General features: G+C 43.5%; 1 protein-coding gene across 1 annotated transcript; it reads left to right on the top strand.

Annotated features, from left to right (window-relative positions):
• Positions 1 to 1,021: 1,021 nt before the first annotated feature.
• Positions 1,022 to 17,375, top strand: P2RX7 (purinergic receptor P2X, ligand-gated ion channel, 7). The gene is made up of 13 exons (XM_010158338.1): positions 1,022 to 1,056; positions 4,752 to 4,888; positions 5,438 to 5,505; positions 6,174 to 6,246; positions 7,209 to 7,305; positions 10,391 to 10,471; positions 10,936 to 11,065; positions 12,009 to 12,133; positions 14,893 to 14,986; positions 15,429 to 15,494; positions 15,592 to 15,708; positions 16,288 to 16,383; positions 16,851 to 17,375. The coding sequence occupies exons 1-13, from the start codon at positions 1,022 to 1,024 to the stop codon at positions 17,373 to 17,375; spliced, it is 1,644 nt and encodes a 547-aa protein (XP_010156640.1).
• The last annotated feature ends 2,875 nt before the right edge of the window (positions 17,376 to 20,250 follow it).

Here is a 20,250-nt window from a genome sequence, read left to right as displayed (position 1 = left end):
CTTTAGGAATTGTATTTACCTACAAGTTCCCAGAAGAGATCTACTTTTCCTTGACATGCTTTCCTGGTATCAATTATGCTTTTCTTCTGATGGTATTTTGAGCATATAGAATACAGAAAGAGAAAAAATGAAAACAGTATTTCCTGTGGAGAAGCTGGGGGTCACATCTGCTCCCTGCAGGCCGCATTAATGGGCCATATGAAGTGGTGGATGTGCTAGAGAAACGCTGTTTCTGTAAATACTAAGACGCATCCTTTCTTCGTGCCTCGGTACGGAGGAGATGGTGTGTACAGTGCTGAGGATGAAGAGGGACCTGTGCTGGGTACAGTGGGAGCATGCTGCTCTGAGGTTCTGCTTTATATCAGACTGCTTTAGTCCCTGCACTTTCCAGGAAGCAAGGGACCATTCCCCTTGTGTCTGTAACATTAAAGAGGCAACACATAAAGGGGAGGAAGGATCTCTGACAACTTTAGATAAGAAGGAAAAAGGTGGTGAGATTGTTTCACTCTGTTGTGGTAGAAAGCCATAAAGTGTCATTTTTCTGACTCTTGGGGAAGGAGCCCTCCATGACAAGTCGTCATTAGAACTGGACTGGCTGAGCCCCGGCTTGCTGGCCTGTCTGAAAGGTCATTGATTGAAGGCTTGATTGAAGGCAGGAGCAAAATCATACATCAGACCCCAGTTCTATAGGACTTCCCAACTTGGGCAGAGCGTGAGGGATCCTGTGTCATCCTTGAAGTTGTTTATTTTCATGAGCCTTTCTTCCAGTGGCTTGGTGCTATTTGTGCGTGCAGCCCAAAGTAGGCATGCTGCTGGCTCCGGCTGCCCGCCTTGCTGCTTGTATCTACAGTCTGTATTTGCAAGTTACTGCTTAAAAAAACCCCAAGGTTTAGCTCAGTGTCTTGACCTCTGTATCACCAGAGAATCTTCAAGGTGATACCTTTCAGTGCAGCCTTGGGTAGATGCTACAGGAAGCAGCTGAGAGACTTGTTTGATGCTTAACTTGTCTTAAGTCGGGACGATGTGGTATTTGGATCAAGTGTTACAGAATCAAAGGTCAGTGTTCATATATATTTGTTGTATAATTTGGGGGCCATTTTCCAGATTCTCAAGTTTGCATGGAGAGTGATACAGGGTTTCAAGCAAAGTTTCCTAATGACATGAGAGTTATTAACAGTTCAGCCCTATAGTTCCATCCAGTTCTCTGGATAGGGCTTATGTTTTGCATTGCTTGGGAAAAGCTTATGGAAGGTGCTTATTGAAAAGGCATCATGCAGAGGCAACGTGTGGAAGAAAGAGAACGGATCCTGCAAATAAACTCTCCAGAGATCTTCAGATCTGCAGGCTTTACTCTGTCCTGACTTTCTCCTCCCTTTATAGCTACTGTTGTGTGGATGACTGCCTTGAAAAACTGTGAGAGCTCAACTGTAGAGGCCAGCAAATCAGAGTGGAACAAAACCCGAGCAAATCAAAATCGTGCTCGACAGGCGAAGAGAGATCACCTTATATGGGAACATCATGGGCAAGAAGATGAATACGTCCGGCTGAGCTGCTGAGGCAGATCCCAACAGATGGAAGACGTTAATGTGCAAACGAGCATTTAGGAGGAGAAGACAACACGCACTTCTGCTTTGTTTATGAAGTCTGAGCCCTACTGTTTGTCTCTTTTACTACAAATATTGGTATGTGTATGTACTAAAAATCTCTTTGTGGCTATTCTAGCACCTAAACACATCCCAAGTCTGTTTCTGGTCCCACTTGCAGATTTTTCAGTTGTCATTATCTAGCAGGATTTTGCTTGCTGAAGTGTCACTCATACGAACAATAGCAGTATGGACTGTGGTCAGCAAAAGCCTAAGGAGTGATCACCGATGTCTCCAAAAATTAAACCTGTTTATGCAAAATATGACTTGTTCCTGTGTGCTAAAGCTTTTAAGACAGTACAGGCAGCCAAGAAGCCTGTCTGGTTCTGAATGTTTTTTCATTACTATAGCCACAGGTAGCATCCTAAGTGATTTAAAATACTAAAGGATTGGAAGAAAAATGTTAGACCTGTGTTGAAGGGTTTATACTTTTTGCCTCTATGTGGCTCTTCTGTTGCAAGAGAGAGGACCCTGGTCATTTTAATCTGGGTCTAATGCATTCCGATCCAAAATTCTTGTCTTTCAGACTCTGAGCCTGAGATTTACAGGTTCCACCTTGACAGCTCTGCATCTTTACAGTTCCGCCTCCTGTGTTTACAGTGTCAGACGGTAGCCTCACACCTGCTTCATGTCCCCCTGGGCTGAATGCAAAGAGCTGGCTTGCGGCACGCTGCCCAGCTCTGCCTTTTGCATTGTCCTGTGGAGCAAGAGAGGCCGCAGCCAAAACATGTGCCGTGTATTGGCTCTGCTGAGAGGAGTAGTGGCTTTGTCACTCCCTTTGAATTCCATGACTTGATATAAAACCAATCTAAGACCAAACAGAATGGTGTCCCATGCTATGTGAGACAAGAGGCTGGAGATCTCTCTGGCCATTGATGGCCCAAAAGCTTGTCATTGGCCTGTGCCTTGTACGGCCATTGCCATCCCAGCGAGGTGGGTGTTGCACGTGTCTGCCCAGTCCAGAAGTGCATTACATCTTCTTTGCCCTGATGCGAAGTGTTGGGCGGTGGAGAGGCAGGCCCAGAAGGAGGTCAGCATGATGCTGGCTGCCATCCATTTAGCCTCATCTCTACAGTTGTCCCAGCGTGACTTCAGACTGGCCAGTCTGGTAGTGCAGAGGAGAGATGGTGCCATCAATGGAAGGTCATAAGAACAGTGCTGAGCAATCAGCTCCGGAGCTGCAGGGTGAAATTTGGTGTTTTTTCTGTGAACAAACCAAAGAACATGGGTCTTTAGGCAGTTCTTGATTCCATCAACTGCCACTCTTTAAAAGGCCTGTGGCACCATTGTCGTATGGGTTTCACACTGTGCCTTTAAGTGGGGTGGCCTGCGAAGGATGCAGGGGTGGGGAAGACAGCACAAGGCAGCTGCAATTTTCAAAAGGCAGCACCTCACAGGAAGTGCTAGCAATGGATCTGCGTGCCTGGCTGAAGTCTCTGGCTCAGTACGACTCTCCCAAATACGTACGCATTCAGAGCGTTACATGGGGAACTGTGAAATGTCTCCTTTGGGCAACTGTTGTTCTGTCTATTTGGTAAGTGAATGCTGACTGGATGCTATGTCGTCCGGGAGCAAATGTGTCTTGTAGTGGGGGTTGTCTGGTTACAGCTTGGCTTTCAGTGCTTTGAGTTTTGTGGCAACAAACAAGATGATTGAGCTGGTTTTAGGCTGTTCCTGGAAGATGGATGAGGTTGTGGGAACTTTGAGGTGGGAGCGTGGCATAGGATATCTAACAATGCAGGGTTGCTTGGACAGAGTTAACTAAGCTTCCTCTAAGAAATGCTTTCAGTTTTGTTTCTTGCCGTGTCTGGTTTTGTTTCTTGTCTGAAAAATCCAAAATAACTCCCCCGAATAATCTCAGATTTACACCAGTGTTTCTGAGATAAGAGTGCTCTGTGGAGTGCTCTATTCAGGCTCCCATGAAATGGCAAGTCACCCGTTGCAGCAGATTTCAAGAACAATAAGATGTTTGAGAAATATGGAATAATTGATTGCCTCTAAAGGGCAGATTTTTCTCTTTGCTGCCAAAATAGGGCTGTTCTCAGTGATAAGTGTTTGTTGAACAAAGTCTGCTGAAGTTCCTAAAGTTGGTTCCCATTCTCATGGGAGGGCAGCAAGCCAGGACATTGAGCACACTGATCCCAATCTCAGAAAGAGTCACATCTGCAGGAAATTCAAGTTGCCTTACTGAGGTGCTGTACCCACCTACTGCTGCTCAGAGCTGGGCTCCTGCTGCCAGTTCCCAACAATGTGGCTATCCCAAAGCACTGTTCTCCAGAAGAAAAAGGCTGAAATGCTATTATAATAGGACGATATAAATAAAGGAACGTTGATCAGTTGCTTTGTATTTCTGTTCTTCAGATACTATTTTATGTCCCCCCCTGGAACAGTCTGTTGAAGTGGTGCTAGCTCTTCAGACATGTTTTTCAAAGCAAGCCTTTTGTAGCACTTCTATGTAGCGTGGAGAGACTCTTCTGCACATACAATAGTTTTTTAAAGATGACAGTGCTTTTGTAAATTTGATGAGCTCGATAGCTTTCTGGTCAGCTTAAAAACAGAGACATCCTTCCTTCTTTTATTAACACATTCAATTCATGAGAAAGGAAAAATATTAAGCCAAGGTTTTTGATGCAATCAGCGTGAGGCACAAAAGTAGTCGCTCTTTCGTAGTAACGAAAGTTAAGGACTAAGGATTTTAAGCTTTTCTAGGAAAAAAAAAAATCAAATGTAGGGAGGAGACTACTGTTTATGACAGAAAAAGTCAAAGTCCAGGTACACAGCAATACTGCATGAATGAAAGTTTTTGGGTGACACCAAGCCCTGTTGCAGTTAATTGGTATTTTACAAATGGCATCTGAAGGCCAGGATGTCAGCTCGTGTTGTCTACATCATTTAAGATGGGAAAATTCTCTTCTTGCTTGTGTATCAGTTAATTTCTGACAAAGCCAAAAGATGCAGAAGTGAAACCAAGGTAGACTTTTGTCCAGCATGTCTTGCACAAAAAGGCTCTCAGTTACTTGAAAACATCAGTCTTCTACCTTGCAGTGAAATAAGCTGACCCATTTTGTTCTTATAAACCTATTTGTCCTTTCTGTTTTATCTGGCCAGTTGTGTAGTCTTCATTTACAGATTCCATCAGGAGACAGATGAAGTTAACAGCTCCGTTCGCACTAGCATAAAGGGAGTGGCGTACACGAACAACAGGGTCTGGGATCCAGCAGAATACGCTATACCAATGCAGGCAAGTCTTAATTTAATGTCAGTCCAGTATTTGATTTCCACTGATACATCGGGTTGTTTTCCTGACATGTCTGTATGTAATCACCATTCATTGTGATGACATTGGAGACAGCAATGTTTAAACCCAAATCTTCCCTTCCTCCCTTAATATAAGGAAAAAAAATTACCCTCTTTTATGAGATTTCTGTTGCGCTTTTGCACAGTTTTTACAGAACCCATTTTGTGTTTTGGTAGTAGCCAATCCAGGACAGAGTCACTCCAGTATCACTGTACTAAACACAGACATGGGATTACCAATTAATGCTAGTGTATCTTTCTCAGTTGTAATGCCCGTTCAAAAAAAATCAGTGCCTTCTTGCCTCTGGCTGCTCATTCCTGCCCAGATGATGTCCCTGACTTTTCCTGTTTGAGACAGGTAGAATCTGAAGGTCTGTCTGGGGGCAGGTAGAGCAGGAACAGCCTTGTCCTTCCAGGTGATGCTGTGGAATGACTGAGGTCTGAATCAAGTCTGTGAAATTTCAGTCAGATTCATATTCTTTCCTCCATGTAGGGAGTAAACTCTTTTTTTGTGATGACCAACATCATTAAGACAGAGAATCAGATTGAGGGGAGCTGCCCTGAGGTAAATATGTTTTATGATTTATACTTGGGATGTATCAAATGCATGTTGATGGAGAAGAGTGGACTGTCCATGGAGCAGTATGGTACAAGCAAATACTGTTGCTCTTCATGTTTGTATCTCAACAGACAACACGGAAGATCTAGTTTAATCACTCCTTTTCTTTCTTGGAGAATCAGCTGGCAGTTGGGGCTTTGCCTTGCAGCAGTGACCTTGCAGCCAAACCTGTCTGCATCACTTTCAGGAGCTGATGGCTTTGCTGGCATTGCTGCTGCTCTTGAGGAAAACCAGAAGGAACGATGGAGCTACAGAATTGCTCTTAGCTTCTCTGCTAATATGGTGCTCTTACTATGACTGTTGCTCATTCCTGCATATCCCCTTCTTTCCTCCCTTCCTTTCTGTAGGTCAAACCTGGTCATCAGCTGCAGCTCTTCTCTTCATTTGGCTGGCCTAGAAGTGGGACCTTGCAGAGTAGTTCCTGAATACAAGTTGACTTTCACTGGCAAAAGTATATGGGACTGTTTTTTGTGCTTAATAGTAGAGGAGAGGGTGTGGAAAACGGGAAAAGATGTACATAATAAAGCAAAATGTTCAGAGAGATATTTGTATTAGATATTGAGAAATTTATAGGGAGATATTTATACTACTCTTTTATGTAATTTTCCCCCCAGTATCCCTTCGCCAAAGCAATCTGCTCTTCAGACAAATCCTGTGAAAAAGGTGGTGTAGATATCCACAGTCATGGTACGTAAATGGCATTTTCAGGTTGAATTTTTGTTTGTGGCTACTGTCTTCTGTTGCATTATTGACCAGTGCAGCATGTGCAACTAAGTTAGATCCAACCTGGAGAATTGCAGTAGAACAGTACAGCATCCTAAGAGGTATCTGAAAACGTATTTTCAAAACCACAGAACTGAGTTCTTACCAGCATGTGTGTGCCCTTACTAAAAGGATAAACAGTGAGAGGGAGCAGAGGAAGGGGAGATGTGAAGAAGAGTTTGGACTGGTGTGAACAAGGCCCAATGTCACAGTCATTTCCCACTGAAGTCCGTGGCTGCTTAGCAAGTGGAGTGACTGCAGGATCTGTTTGAAGGGTGTAACACCTCTATGATGGTTAGGTAGTTCTCAGGATAAATCAGGGGACTTGTGTTCTTTATTTGGGACCAGTTGTCCAGGACGCATCATCCTGTTTTCATCAGCTATGTGAGTTCTTCATAGTGTGAGATTCCCTGAATTTGGGCTGCTGGCTGGATTATCATTTTCCCTGGTAAAGACTAAACACTCACAGAAAACGCTGACTTTCCAGGCGTGCAGAAAGGATTAAGGTTTTCTCTCCACCTTTATATACTTGTTTAATTTGCTCATGTTGTTGAATTAAACTTCTGACTGAAACACTTGATTTCTTGATTTATCCCAAGACTCAGATACGTAAGTTCATATAAAACTGAAGGAAATTACTTCACCCTCAGCCCAAACAATGACAAGCACTGTTGGCCCAAGCAAGTGGCTAAATAAGGATTGGTGAGGTGTGGCAGGACCATGGTTTGGGTAGCTCTTCCTAGAGCTTCCTCCTATAGAAAGGAGGAAACAATCTGAAGTGTAAACCTCCCTGTCTTACATTCAAGGAGGAATCCACTGACATGTTGAAACTGCTTCAGATTGGTGAAAAACTCTTGTCTGCTGAGTAAGAGCTTGTTTCTCTACAGGAATTCAAACAGGAAGATGTGTGGAATATAATGCAACTGTTAAAACCTGTGAAGTCAAGGCATGGTGCCCTGTGGAACCCATGGAAAATCCCCCCAAGTAAGTGAAAGAGGTAGCTGCATTTTTTTAATGTAAAATAAGGATTTACTTTGAGAAAGTAATGAAACTTTAGGATAAACCCTTTGCCTAGGCACATATAGATTTCATATATGTAAAGCAGCTATTTTCTTCATCCCCAAACTGTTAGCACTCATTACAGTATCTAAATAACTTGCTTCTACCAATCTGTCCTGCTGTATGATTCTGCAGTGAAGTCATAGCCTCCAGTTTGTATCATCATGCAGCTGCCATAGAAACAGTTTTAGGTGTCACAGGCTCATCTTGAATTCACTGGAGGCATTTGGCTCATTAATTCAAATGTCAAGGAACACGCATCAGCGTAAGATAGCTTAATCAGTGACAGAAATAAAGAAGTTTCCTAACGTGGGGTTTTCTTCTGCAAGGCTTAGGGCTCTATGGTGTTAAAGTTCTTTGTGAATTCATTTATCATAGTGAGGTTGCTTCCACCTCCCAGAATTGTAGGGATAGATCTGCAGGCTGCAGGCTGGTGCTTGGGGATCCACCTCAGACCAAAGAACGGTCCATCCTCTCTAGGCAGATGATGACAACTTCAATGCTGGCAGTCTGTAATAGTGAGCTGAAGAAAACTCTAGGAAAAAGACTCCACGGAACAATGCTGCTGTGACCTAGAGAGTGGGATGGAGGAGCCTCATAGCCACCTTTTTTTGTGTGTGTAACCCCATGACTGTACAGTCTTCCAAGAGGAAAATGTTCTGTTTCTATTCTGTATCAGCCAAAGCATGAAAAAAAAGTTATAAAATATTTTATTTCAGCTGAAATGATGGAAATTATATTCTAAGAGAGCAAATGATAATCAATTTTAGCTCCTCTAAACCAGTTTTGAAATATGTGTATAAGAAACTAGGTCAATTATCACTTTTATTAACTCACTGCTGTAAGAGACACATGTGACTCTATGTATACAACCCATCTTTTCCCTATTTTGGGATATTCTGCAGAGACTGAGCAGTTTTTCCACTGCCAGGTCCCCTCCAGAGCCCACAATACCTCCTACAGCTCCTTCTGCTGAGTTTTTTTTCAGCTCTTTAAAGGAATTTCCATTCCTTTATCCTCCGGACAGAGTTGTCATCTGAAAAAGGCTTTGTCCAACAAGAAGAAGCCTGTAATTGTTCATACAGCATCTGGGCAAGTTATGCATGAGCTTCCTGTGTTAATGAAATCCTAGGGATTTTTTATAAAGCTTCAGTGACTGCCAGTCATTTTTAAATGTCACACTGCGTAGGCTCACTGCTGTGTATGTTACGGAGGGAATTTTGCTTTTAATTACATTGCACAGTTGACACATTCTGTCTTGTTTCCTACCCTTCCTCTGAAGTGCCAATAGTCGGTCACTACCAGGGACCAAAAATAATGATGAGAGGTTTGATCCAAACCTCTGATGTTTAAAGTTCCTTCACAAGTTCCATTGGCAAGGAAAAAAAAAAGAGGGATCAGTGAAAAGCAAAGCTGAGTATTTATTTTCTACCAAAACAATACATCAGACCAGGCTCAGAGCCCAGGAAGCTTTGCCATCTGCTTGAGATACTGAGGCAGCAGTCTTGGGCTTTGGTTACACCCATGATTGTCTTTATTGCCCAAATTCCTTTGGAAGGTAAGTTTCATGAACTATACAGGAGGCCTCCTTTTCCTTCCTGTGAGTTATGGCAGGAGCTGAACAAAGCTGTTGCCTGCTGGCAAGAAGATTCTTTTAGTTTTGATTGTTATTTCTGCCTGAGGCAGGGCACAGTAGTCAGATTCGCTGGCTGAAGGAAAGGTGTTTACAGTGCCTTTTTCCAAAGAGCTTTGGGTCAGAATCCACATACTTCCCAGTGGATGAATTATGGGTAGTTTCACATTATAGATTTGTTCATTTGTAGTTTGTTGAGAATTAACATACATTATTAATGTTTTGACTATTATACACTGAAACTCATCAGTGGCTTCCACGTCCAGGGAGCATCCGCGAATATTTATGTGGTTTGCAATCAAGTCTCATTTGTTGACTTGGTTTAGAAGACGCTCTTGAGAAGTTCCTCATGGAAGCTGCATGTCATCCAGCTAATGTGCTTCTTGTCATCGCAGATCTCTGATGCAGAGGCATTGCTCAAAATACAATGATAGGAAAAATATTCCCTGCTTAGAACCGCTGTCCTTTACATGGATGACTGCTTTGAAGACTGGGTTTCCCCCTTGGAGTGGCTGTCTTCATGGAAATTAAAATATTTCTGGCTCATTCTTAAAATGGAACAATGCCAGTATTCCAGTTCAGCCTAGTCCCTATGCTAGACAAACAATGCTAAAAATTGTATCTCCTACTTTCCTATAGCCTTGGCAAGTCCTGGAGTGTGGCAGAGGCTCGCAGTCTAGGCTAAGATAACAGCTGGCAACTTGTGAGAAAATTCCTTCTTTCCTGCCACATTCACTTCAGAAAAAGCACTCTTTCAAGGAAGGGTCAGGCTGGCAGCCTGCTTTCCATTGTGTTTGCATTCCACCTACATATTAGTGACACAAACCAGTGACACAAACCGCTGCAGGGGAGGTCCTCAAACTGGATTCTGCTAGGAAGGCAGAACACCTGGTATTGTGATAGACCCCTGACTTCCAGAGACATCCTCAAGGATCGAGCATGTGGCTCGTTCTCATACCCTTACTAGCTGTGCAGCTCTGGTATAAATGGCCACCTGTCTGTGGGGACTCGCAGTGAAACTGCCAATTCATTGTGCAGAAATCATCAGCTGTCAAATGGTGTCACTTCTTACTATTCTATAGCAAGATTTGTATGAGAAGTCTCCTGAGATCATATTTCAGCTGCATGCAGAGTCTCCAGTTAGGCTTGGCCCACACAAACAAGTGCAATAGAGAAAGAACAATTTATACCTGAAAGTAAGAAAACCACCTCTATCTTTTTTGATCCCCTGAGCCACCTAATTCCCTGCATTTCAATCTGTTATTCTTAGCAGCATATTCCTCCTACTGACAGCTTTCCAGGTAATAGTAAAGTGACATAACATTAACTGGTGTATTTATGTAAAAGAGGTTAGTTAAATTGACGTTTCTTTTTTAGGCCTGCTGTTCTGAGTACTTCGGAAGACTTCACTGTGCTAATAAAGAACAACATTCAGTTCCCAAAATTTAATTACACCATGTAAGTGCAAACATTCCTCGAAGCTTTCTGAAGAGTGAGTAGTTGTGCTCTGAAAAAAGATTCTATAGACTGGCACCTTCTTTACTCCAAAAAGCTATGCATTCAGGGCTGTACCTGCCTGAGTGACAAATACCAAGTTTCTCTAATTCTTTAGCCCTGTTAATCTTTCAGAAACCAAGAGAAATAAGGAGCGCTTGGGAAGTGAGCCTCTCACTGTAACTCTCTTTCTTTCATGCACTGGACAACAGGATTGCTCATTCAGTAATACTGGTTTATGTTAGGGTAAAATCACTAAAATACAGAGCACAGATGTGCGATTCAAATTATACAGTGAAAGAGTTTAGTTTACACAGGCAACATTTTGCTAGTGATATTATCCATAGAGCGAAGAATTCATCGTTTCCTGTATCTGTAGTTGCTTCCGCTTGTTTTTAAATTCAAACAATTGTGTGTGTTCTTCACAGACTAAATATTCCACCGAATTTAAACACTTCCTGCACATACAACAAGATAACTTCCCCACTCTGTCCAATTTTCCGTCTGGGATATATCCTTCAGGAAGCAAAAGAGAATTTTTCTGAGATGGCGGTAAAGGTCTGTGATATCACTTTTCTTTTCATCCTCAGTGCTAAAGCATTTTCTTGATTCTCTTCCTGTGTGTTTTGCTGTCTGCCATATAAAGGAATTGTTCTAGGTTTAGAAACAGATGGTGTGAGAAGCAAAGCCCAACATTCAAGCATTACTTGTGCTTAACATCTCACAGGATGGGCCCCACGTGGACAGGGCTGTATTATTTTGTTAGCATTGTAGTGCGTAGAGGCCCTTTTACAACGCACAATGCATTCAAGTAGGTCCTATACAAGGCCGTTACTCATGGTCATCTTTGGATTCTGCTCAAGCAGATCCTAAATCACATTGCTGGAGGAATAATCCAGAAGTCAGACTGGCACAAATGGCAGCTTCTATTCAGAGTCAAAAAGCACTTGGTTTTGCCATTACATTTTCACTGTTCTTTAGGGTATTGAGCCAAATGCCCTTAACACAGTATCCAGCCATACCTCTAGAATGTCCGTATTAACAGATGGGTAGAATAGAGGTAGAGACAAAGTGTCCTGCCCAGTGTCATCAACGGAGCCCCATTTATTGATTCTCAGCCTGGCACAGTGCATTCAAGATGGAACATTTGGACTGGGTGCCTACAAAAATTAGGCTTGCACTCAGGCTTTTGGTTTGAGCCTGTGTAATTTAAAGCAATGAAACAACTGTCGCAGTGTGTCAGCTACGTCCACACTTGTGCTTCTAAGACGAAGAGAAAGAGAATATAGGAAAGGCCTGAATGAGTGGTAGCTTCTAGCTCACGTAACTAAGTCACTTCCATAAGAGACCCATCATTCGGCAATGTTGTTCATGAGTTAGTGTGTATGTTGAGATGTGTTCCTGCCAGTGGCATCCCTCAAGTCTTCCCTGACTGTAACAGCAGTTCAGCACAGGCAGCAGTGACCGCACCAGTCCCTAAGCTTACTGTGTCTGTTTCTAGGGAGGAATCATTGCCATTGAAATTAACTGGGACTGTAACTTGGACAGCTGGTTTTACGACTGCAGTCCAAAGTATTCTTTCCGCCGCCTTGATGACAAAAAAATATCTCCTGGATTCCACTTCAGGTAAGAAACTGTTATATGAAGTAGTAATGTGTTTTCAGAGTTGAAGCAAAGATGTGATGAGGTGTGGGGAATGGTGACAGGGAATAACAAGATGTTTGATTCTCCTTCTTCACTCTTGTAGTCATGTCCTTAACCTGCAGTTACTGCAGATGTATCAGTGTGGTCATCTTCCAAATGAGCATGCTTGTATTGCAGGAGATTTTATTTCTGTGTTGAAAGGCCTAGAAATTTCCAACAGGTATTCTGGGAGCTAACACAGAGAATAGTTTGGGCAGATTTCACCATATGGCAGTTGAGGCTTGAAACTACCTAAGCCTGTGAGTTTCCCAAGACAATTAACACAAATAAAGTGGTTTCCTTCCGTCTAGGTAACCCCACAGTTCACTGAATCAAGATTTATTGAAAAGCAAATTAGAGCTTTTGATTCTGTGTGCACATAGCAGGTTTATGAGGCGTTCTGACAATAAATCTTGACATGACTCCAGTTGTAAATAGTTACACAAAGCATTTATCAAATGCTTATCAGCAAGTTTAAAACTAAAGTTGTCCCTCAGATCTAGGTCAAAACTCTTGTGTAACAACACTCTTTTTTGGCTCATGGCATGATTATTATTATTATGGTATGGGTTTTCCCACATTTGTGATACTAACATGAGTGCCATAACTGTCTAGGAGCCACCAGTGTACCCCAGAGCTGCGTTGGGCTGGAGCTGTGTGAGCACAGAGCAAGTAGGTGTTCCCTCTGACCTGGCAACCACAGGCAGGAGGTGGGGGAGATCCCAAGGAAAAAGCAACACAGCACTGGGAGGCTGAGACCTGCAACCTTTCTGTTGAATACATTTTTGTAGGCAAAGCAGTTTCTGAGAAGGCTTTTGGAAAAAGTTGGAAATAATTTTGAGGATGTTTAGCATCAGATTAATAGCTGGGGTCAAAATGCCAAGAATGGGTTTGCTCAATACTTGTTATCTTTTAAGCATTAAGCTACCAGTCTGTAGCAAGATTATTTTGCTGCAGTTCAGCTGAAATCTGTGCTGCAGGAAAGGAGCCTGGTCTGAGAATATAGGCTGCTGGGCGAGTGCATGATGCCAGACCACATCCTGGTGGTCTGACTCTGTATGTGTTAATCAAGGGGTTCATTGGCAACGAAATGTTATTCTCTGATGTCTCCAAAACTGACAAAGAGGGGCAGAGTAGTTCAGTGCAGCAATTTAAAAAGCAAAGACAGTCAAAGTTGAAGAGCACTGAATAGATTGAGCATAATACTATTTAAACCAAGCATGGATGTTTTGGCGAAGAACATGCACAAACCCTGCCACGCTGTTGAGCCAACACTGTGTAAACAAGAGCTGCTGATTTCAGCAGAACTACCCAAGTGAGTAAGGAGGAGAGCTAGAAATGATCCTATAATTAATAGATTTCAAGAGAACTTTGTGTGACATCAGTGACATGTCATAAGAATGTAAAATATTATCGTAAGTCCATCCAGCCGAGTGTCCTAAAGCTAACAAAGATCAATAGTGGGAGAAAATTTTGGAAAAGAGCATAAGAAACATCTAGAATGCTGCTTCCCCTGCAGTCTAGGTGTCCTCAAAGTCAGTTAAGCTACTTTGGGCTGCTTATAACCTCTGTCTGCATGGAGTCATGCATTGATTTCATCTCGGTTCCAAAGGGAATTTTATGGTACTTAAATGGAAACAGGCTTTAGCCTTCCAAAGGAAAGAACTTCTTGAGATTCAAGGGAGCAAAGCTTCAGCCAGGAAAGCTCTTAACAGTCAGCTCTGAGCACAAAGCTGTTACAGAAGAGACGGCTGCTATGCCACCAGGAGCAGATATGAAATATCCTATGCTCTGAGGGCTGGAGAAAAACTCTGATCCTGGAAAGAGTTAGGAAAACTTTCAGATAAAACCGAACTGACCTGCAGGCTTCAGAGGCGAAGAGCTGACCAACAAAACATGTCTTAGCCACACTGTGGAACTGTTCAGCACAGAAAAAAGAGCATTTTGTGTCTGTGCAAGCAAGGAGAAAGCAGAACATATTACAGTGTGTTTTTCTGAGTGACTCACTGCCTTCAGAGAATACAAATCAGATCACGGTGAACGGGAAGCAAATGATCGCATGATCTAGGGAAATCTGATTAAACGCAGTCTGCCAAACTTAGCTTGCAGTAGGATGTGCAGAGAGGGTGGAATCAAGTAAAACCTTGCTCAGGGCTGGTTTGTTAGCATCAAGATGGCAAAGCAGAGCAGCAGGGACTGAACCCAAAGAGAAAGGAAAGGAGGAGAATGTATTTTTCTTTAGATGTCGCTGTCATCTGAATGAGTACCTGGAGGTGCTAGAAAGCAGGGGGCTGAGCTGAAGGCATTTACACCAGACATATCCTCTTAGTTTACTTTTTCGGTACTTGAACGGGCAACCAACTCTAAAACAAATTCTGATTAGCAATGACAGAGTGATCTGTGAGTACCTGCTGCCCTTGGGACTGACCTGTGGTTGAACTTCTTTCTGCAGCTTCAGGTTCCAGTTTGAATCAAGACAGCAGAACACTCGCTGGATATTAGCTGGATTTTTAATTTCTCTAAATCTCTGTATGTGTATTAATTTAGTTAAGGCTGCCAGGTGAGATGCTGGGCAAAATACTGTTCATCAAACTGGTCTCAGCACCTGCATTTCAAAAGGCTGAAAGGGCTGGAGGCATTATATCCTCATGGCAATATATCCCTCAGGGAAGCTGCACAGATCTTTATTTACTCTTTTGTAGATATGCAAGGTACTACAAGCTACCAGAGGCGGCAGAGCAGAGAACCCTTTTCAAAGTCTTTGGAATACGGTTTGATGTCCTTGTCTACGGCACAGTAAATGCAATTCCTGTTTTTCCTTGTGGAGGGAGAAGAGAGCTTGCTATTTCCCTAGCCCTATTTCTGCCATACACCCCTCTCCTCACTCCTGGCCATCATTCTTGGATGGAAGTCATGTCAGATGAGTAGATCTAAACTGAACTGAGCAGCATAGGAGAGCAAGGAGCAGCAAGAGGCAGGATTGTTGTTTAAGACTGAACAGTAACAGGTATCATCGTGACGTAACATTATTGTCACGAACCCCATTGTCACCACTGTTTCGCTCTCAGGTTGTTTATTCTCCCCTGCAGTGTCTGAGATGGTCTATGAAATTTTGGGATTGATTGAATTTGTAAAGAGGCAAAAATACATTGTGAAGAGACAGAAAGAGAAAAGCCATTAAGCTGAAGGAATGGTAATAGATCTTGCCTCTTAATCATTCTTTTCTTCTTTCTTTAAGGGTAGAAAATTTAACGCCATTGAACTAATTAAAAACATTGGGTCCATGATCTCCTATTTTGGTTTGGTGAGAGACTTGGTTTTTTGTGTTAATAAAACGAATTCTGGAGATACAGTCTGATTAAGAAAGTGGAACCACTATTTGCTTTTTATTTCATGTGCAGGTTGCAAGTGCCATTGATATTTGTATCCGTATGAGAGATTTCACCAGCCGCGGCAAGTCACCATTATACCAAATTTACAACCAGAAAAAGTATGAAACTGTGCTGAATCCATTACAGGTAAAGAATGTAAATTGCTGTGCTATGGATCCAAAAATGCAGATGATCCTGGAGGCTTCCATGGAGCTGTGCACAGCATGCACTGCATGAGTGGCTCTACACGCCGAGTCACACCAGCTTGATCAGGGAAACCTGGAGGGAATGATGATCCTTCAAAACAGCAGAAGGGTTGTCCTTGGAGAGGGCATTGCTCAAAGCCTCTTCCCTGACAATTTGAGTTGCTGCTTCCTTTTTTCAAGACTGTAATGGTTATTTCTCTAGGCTGTCTCTATTAATCCCCCAGCATTTTAGACACATATTTTTAAAGAGTGAAGAGGAGGGTTCTTAAAGATCCTGCACAACCACACTCCTACAGTTAGTTCCATACCGTCTCTTCCTGTTCCCTCCGTCCCTGCAGCTCCCCATGTCCTTGCTATCCTAGATACTGGAAATAGGGGCCCTTGCAACATGCAGCTGCAGGGGATTGTTACTGGAGTATGAACTGCAGAACCCAAGCCCTGAGGTCAGATCTCTGCTGTTCATCCCCAGTTCTCCAGGTAACTACTCCAGCTGACAATAGTTGTTTCTTCTGCCACACAGGTCATGTATGTGTCCTATGTTGATGACCCGCATGTTACCTTGATAAAGAAGCCTCTGAAAACAAGCTTGCAGCATGCTCAGGGCACCATTGTTGAGGTAAAGACAGACACTTAACCTTCGGGATCCTCCCTTCAGAAGGGAGAACTGAGGAATGTCATTCCAAACCGATCTGGGTTTCCACCACCCTCACCCTCCCATATTTCCAGATTAGATTCTGAGGGGCTAAAACTAGATTCCTATTGTCTGCTTCAAGTTAATAGGTCCTGTGACCAGAGGATGTGTTTTCTGGAGCTAAAAATCGCTGCTTTCCTGTGGTGGGTATGTGCCAGTGACAGTGTGTTGGTGTTGAAACAACTTGCGAGGTGTCGATTCGATTTCGCTAGGGTGGGCGTTGGCAACCCAGAAAGACAATCCTCCTCCAGATCTGCTGATCTATCATCATTATCCCTGTTGTGCTGTGTCAAATGAAAAACCCAGTGGTGAGGATCGCTGTTGTAAATTCTCTCTGCAGTTGGATGAAGCAGCAAATGCTGTTTCATTTATGTTGGGAATTGTTGTTGCAGAGCCACCCTGCGAAATTCTGTGATGCTGACAGCTGCAGCACCAGCGAATCCGACGAGAACCAGGATAATGAAGAACCGGAGCCAGTGCAGACCAGTGAGTTCAATGAGGATGGTGAGGATGAAGCATATGACATGGGGCACCCTCTCAGACAGGACGGCTCTTCCCCAGGCTGCCAGAAGTGGTGCTGCTGCGGCAGATGCCAGCCAGCACAGAGGTACAACGAGCAGCTCTGCTGCCGAAGGAAAAAAGGGCAGTGCATCACAACCTCCGTTTGGTTTCAGCAGCTGGTGCTCTCCCGTCAAACCCTGAATAAAGCTCTTCTCTACAGAGACCCCTTTCTGGATCTGATGGATAGCAATGCCAACAACCGCCTGCGCCACCTTGCTTACAAAAAATACATTCACTGGCGCTTTGGCTCTTTTGATCTGGAAGACAGAGCTGTCATCCCAAGCTGCTGCAGGTGGAGCATTAGAAATACTTACCCCAAAGCAGGCAACAACTACAGTGGTTTTGAGGTGGAATGAGGATGTAGCTCAACTTGGGCTCACACCAAGACTCACCTCGGATGTTTAACCTTTGTTTTCTATCACAGACCTTTTAAGAAAAAAAAAAAAAAGAAGAAAGCGTGTGACTTCCCAAAATCTTCTGTAATACAGCAGAATTCTGGTATGCGCTTTTTGGAGCATATAGCACAATTGCCTACTGCTTAGCACAGAGGAATCAAATACCTTGAGCTGAGGTGCTTGCTTCTGCCTTTGCTTCATTCCGTGAGTCACCACACGTGGTTTGGAAACGTAGGTTCTGGGGTGAATTCTTTGGGCTATATTTTCGTGGGAGGATCCAGGCCTCCTGCCTTTGCTCTGGTACATACCAGAATCTCAGCTGAGTCACGAGATGACCAGTGCCCTGAAAATAACATGTAGCCAACAGTCACTGCAAGTCATGACCCCTGAAGCAAGGAAGTCCACGAGAGGTATCACTAGGAAACATCGTCTTGAGCATTTTTCTCCCCCAGCCTCAATACCTTTCTGCAGCCCTGGATCAAGAGGCTCTGGAAAGAGGCCACTGAGCATGTAGTTTCATAACTCACCATTGAATGCCTCACAGTCCATCCAAATTAAACAAGCTCAGTTTAGATTATTTCAATGACATAGACAAAGCATTTTCTGAAAAGCCCAGCTGTTCTCTTTCAGCTTGAACTCAGAAATTGTAATGAAAAGTACTTTTACCATCTTTGTGTAATATTTTGGGGCATTTCATTCATACTCATTGAAATTGTAATGTTGGACTTTGGGCTCCTCTTTGCTCTTAGCTTCAAACAGGCCTTGCCTGCTACACCTCCTACTGCTGGCTACACCTCCTCCTGCTGAACGCAGCACAGTGCGAGTTGCTCTGTGCTATGACGCAAAGGCCAGAGTACAGCCGAGGAGCAGCAAATTCAGGCTAGATTAATCTGTGCCCCAGCACCTTCTCGCTTCTTTCTTTTCGTTATACTCAGGCATGTTCTATTTTTGTAGAAACGAGGTGAGGATTGTAACAGGTATATTCTGCACTCCTTTTAACTAAGCTTTGTTCTTTCTGAGCTAACCCAGCCATTTCTATTTCCCACACATATTTTAAGATATATTGGTGGCAGATTATGCCAGCTGTATTTATATCTTCGGTCATAATATGCATTTATTGTATTAACGTTCATACTGCAGCATCTTACATGTCTAGAGTGGGGAAAATTACAGTTGGCATTGTTAAGGAACACTAGATGTTTAGCTTAAATAAACAAGCTTTAAATAGAATTAATTGCTCAGAGCCAATCATTTAGCATTAGGACGCAGGGGTTGTAGTATAGTATACTGTTTATAATGTAGTTTGATATACTGTTTGTCCATTACTAACTTAGCATGAGAAGCCAGATTTGCTAAAGCCTTAGGCCTGGAGCTGTAAATTTCCATTTAGACGTGTTCAGCTGGGATGGAGTTGATTTTCTTCTTAGCAGCTGGCGTTTTGGATTTAGTGTGAGAATAATGTTGACAACATACTGATTTTTTTGGTTGCTGCTAAGTAGTGCTTATCCCAGGGTTAGTCTGGCAGAGCGAGCAGGTGCACAGGTAGCACAAACCAGAAGATAAAGAGGATAAAACCATCAACAAGATGAGAACGGCCAACAGCCTGCCTGGAGACAGTATCTGATAAGGTGCTAGAAGACCCCAGACCAAAAAATCACCATTGGACCGAGAAGGTGCGTGAGAGGTGGATGCATGGATTGTGAAGGTATGATTGACAAGGAATTCCTTTGTTCACGGCCCCTCTCCAGAGGCACCCAGCTCGAGCTGTTATTTTTTTCTTTCTGCTGTACCATCTGAGTAATTTTGGTTTTTTTATAAGAATTGGTATCTGAGACTGCTATGGGAAACCTAGGGCTGAGCTGGGGAGGAGAGGACCTCTGAGGGTGAGAATGTGTGTGTGAAAGGGGTCAGAAGGGACATCTGTCCAACTCACTGGAGTCACCTGCTGTGAAGGGACTTCGGTCACTCAGGTGGTGAGTGTGAGGCTCCTAGGATGGTGTATGAGTGCGAGAGTGGTCTCTCCTTTAACAAGCATTCCTGTTCTGACACACAAACTGACTCCTTTTGGAAAGAATTAGACTGGATATTCACTTAAGACTCTGATTTTTATCTCCTTTCACATTTATATGTATGTTCTTCCTTATCCTCTCCCCTCTTTTTTTTTTGGTTGAGTTTTGGCTGTTTTCATAATAAATAGAGCATTTTACTAATCTACTGCTCACTCCAAGTCCCTTTAATAGTTTCATACTGTCTGAGATTCCCACTGCCGGTTTGCCAGTTCGCCTCCTCTCTTTCTAATGATTTACCTGCTGTTAGGAGGGTTATAGTGATGTTTCAGAAACGCGCACCGTGTAGGGTAGCTCAGCATCAGGTGGAAGGTGCCTGAATTAAGTGGTGCAGATCTCTACTTTTGTAGCAAAGATTAATTCTGCAAGAGGATAAATAAAGGCTTTGCTCGTTGTGGATGGCAGGGTGACACTCAGATATGCTCCTGCTACCTTTTGCAGGCCGGTGCTCTGTCCTTGCCCTGAGCTGGCTGCACGTTGCGTCTCGGTGTTAGGATGTCCCTTGCCAGAGGTCAGCTATCCAGCTGCTTTGTGAGACTTAGTAGCCCAGACTGGGCATAGGGCTGACGGCAGCAGACTGCCAGGTGGCAGCTGACTCGCACCTGGCCAGTATGGAGGTGAAAATCTCCCCAGGAACTTGCTAACGTGGGAAAAAGATCTCCCGGGTTTAGCAACTGGGGTGAGAGCATCCTGCTCAGGATAACCCGCCACCGGCTCTTCCCAGCCCCGTGCCCACGCACAGCAGAACTACAGCAGCGGGAGGCCCTGCC

The sequence above is a fragment of the Eurypyga helias genome, unplaced genomic scaffold, assembly GCF_000690775.1.
Source record: "Eurypyga helias isolate BGI_N326 unplaced genomic scaffold, ASM69077v1 scaffold11479, whole genome shotgun sequence".
Classification (NCBI taxonomy): domain Eukaryota; kingdom Metazoa; phylum Chordata; class Aves; order Eurypygiformes; family Eurypygidae; genus Eurypyga; species Eurypyga helias.
This window is presented reverse-complemented; position numbering and strand designations above follow the sequence as displayed.

Bases quoted from the DNA above. Each gene is read 5' to 3' on its own strand.
- P2RX7 (XM_010158338.1), top strand. From the start codon at position 1,022: ATGTGGTATTTGGATCAAGTGTTACAGAATCAAAG. The intron at 6,247-7,208 runs GTACGTAAATGG...GTTTCTCTACAG, and splicing joins TGTAGATATCCACAGTCATG to GAATTCAAACAGGAAGATGT. The intron at 14,987-15,428 runs GTAAATGCAATT...TCTTTCTTTAAG, and splicing joins ATGTCCTTGTCTACGGCACA to GGTAGAAAATTTAACGCCAT.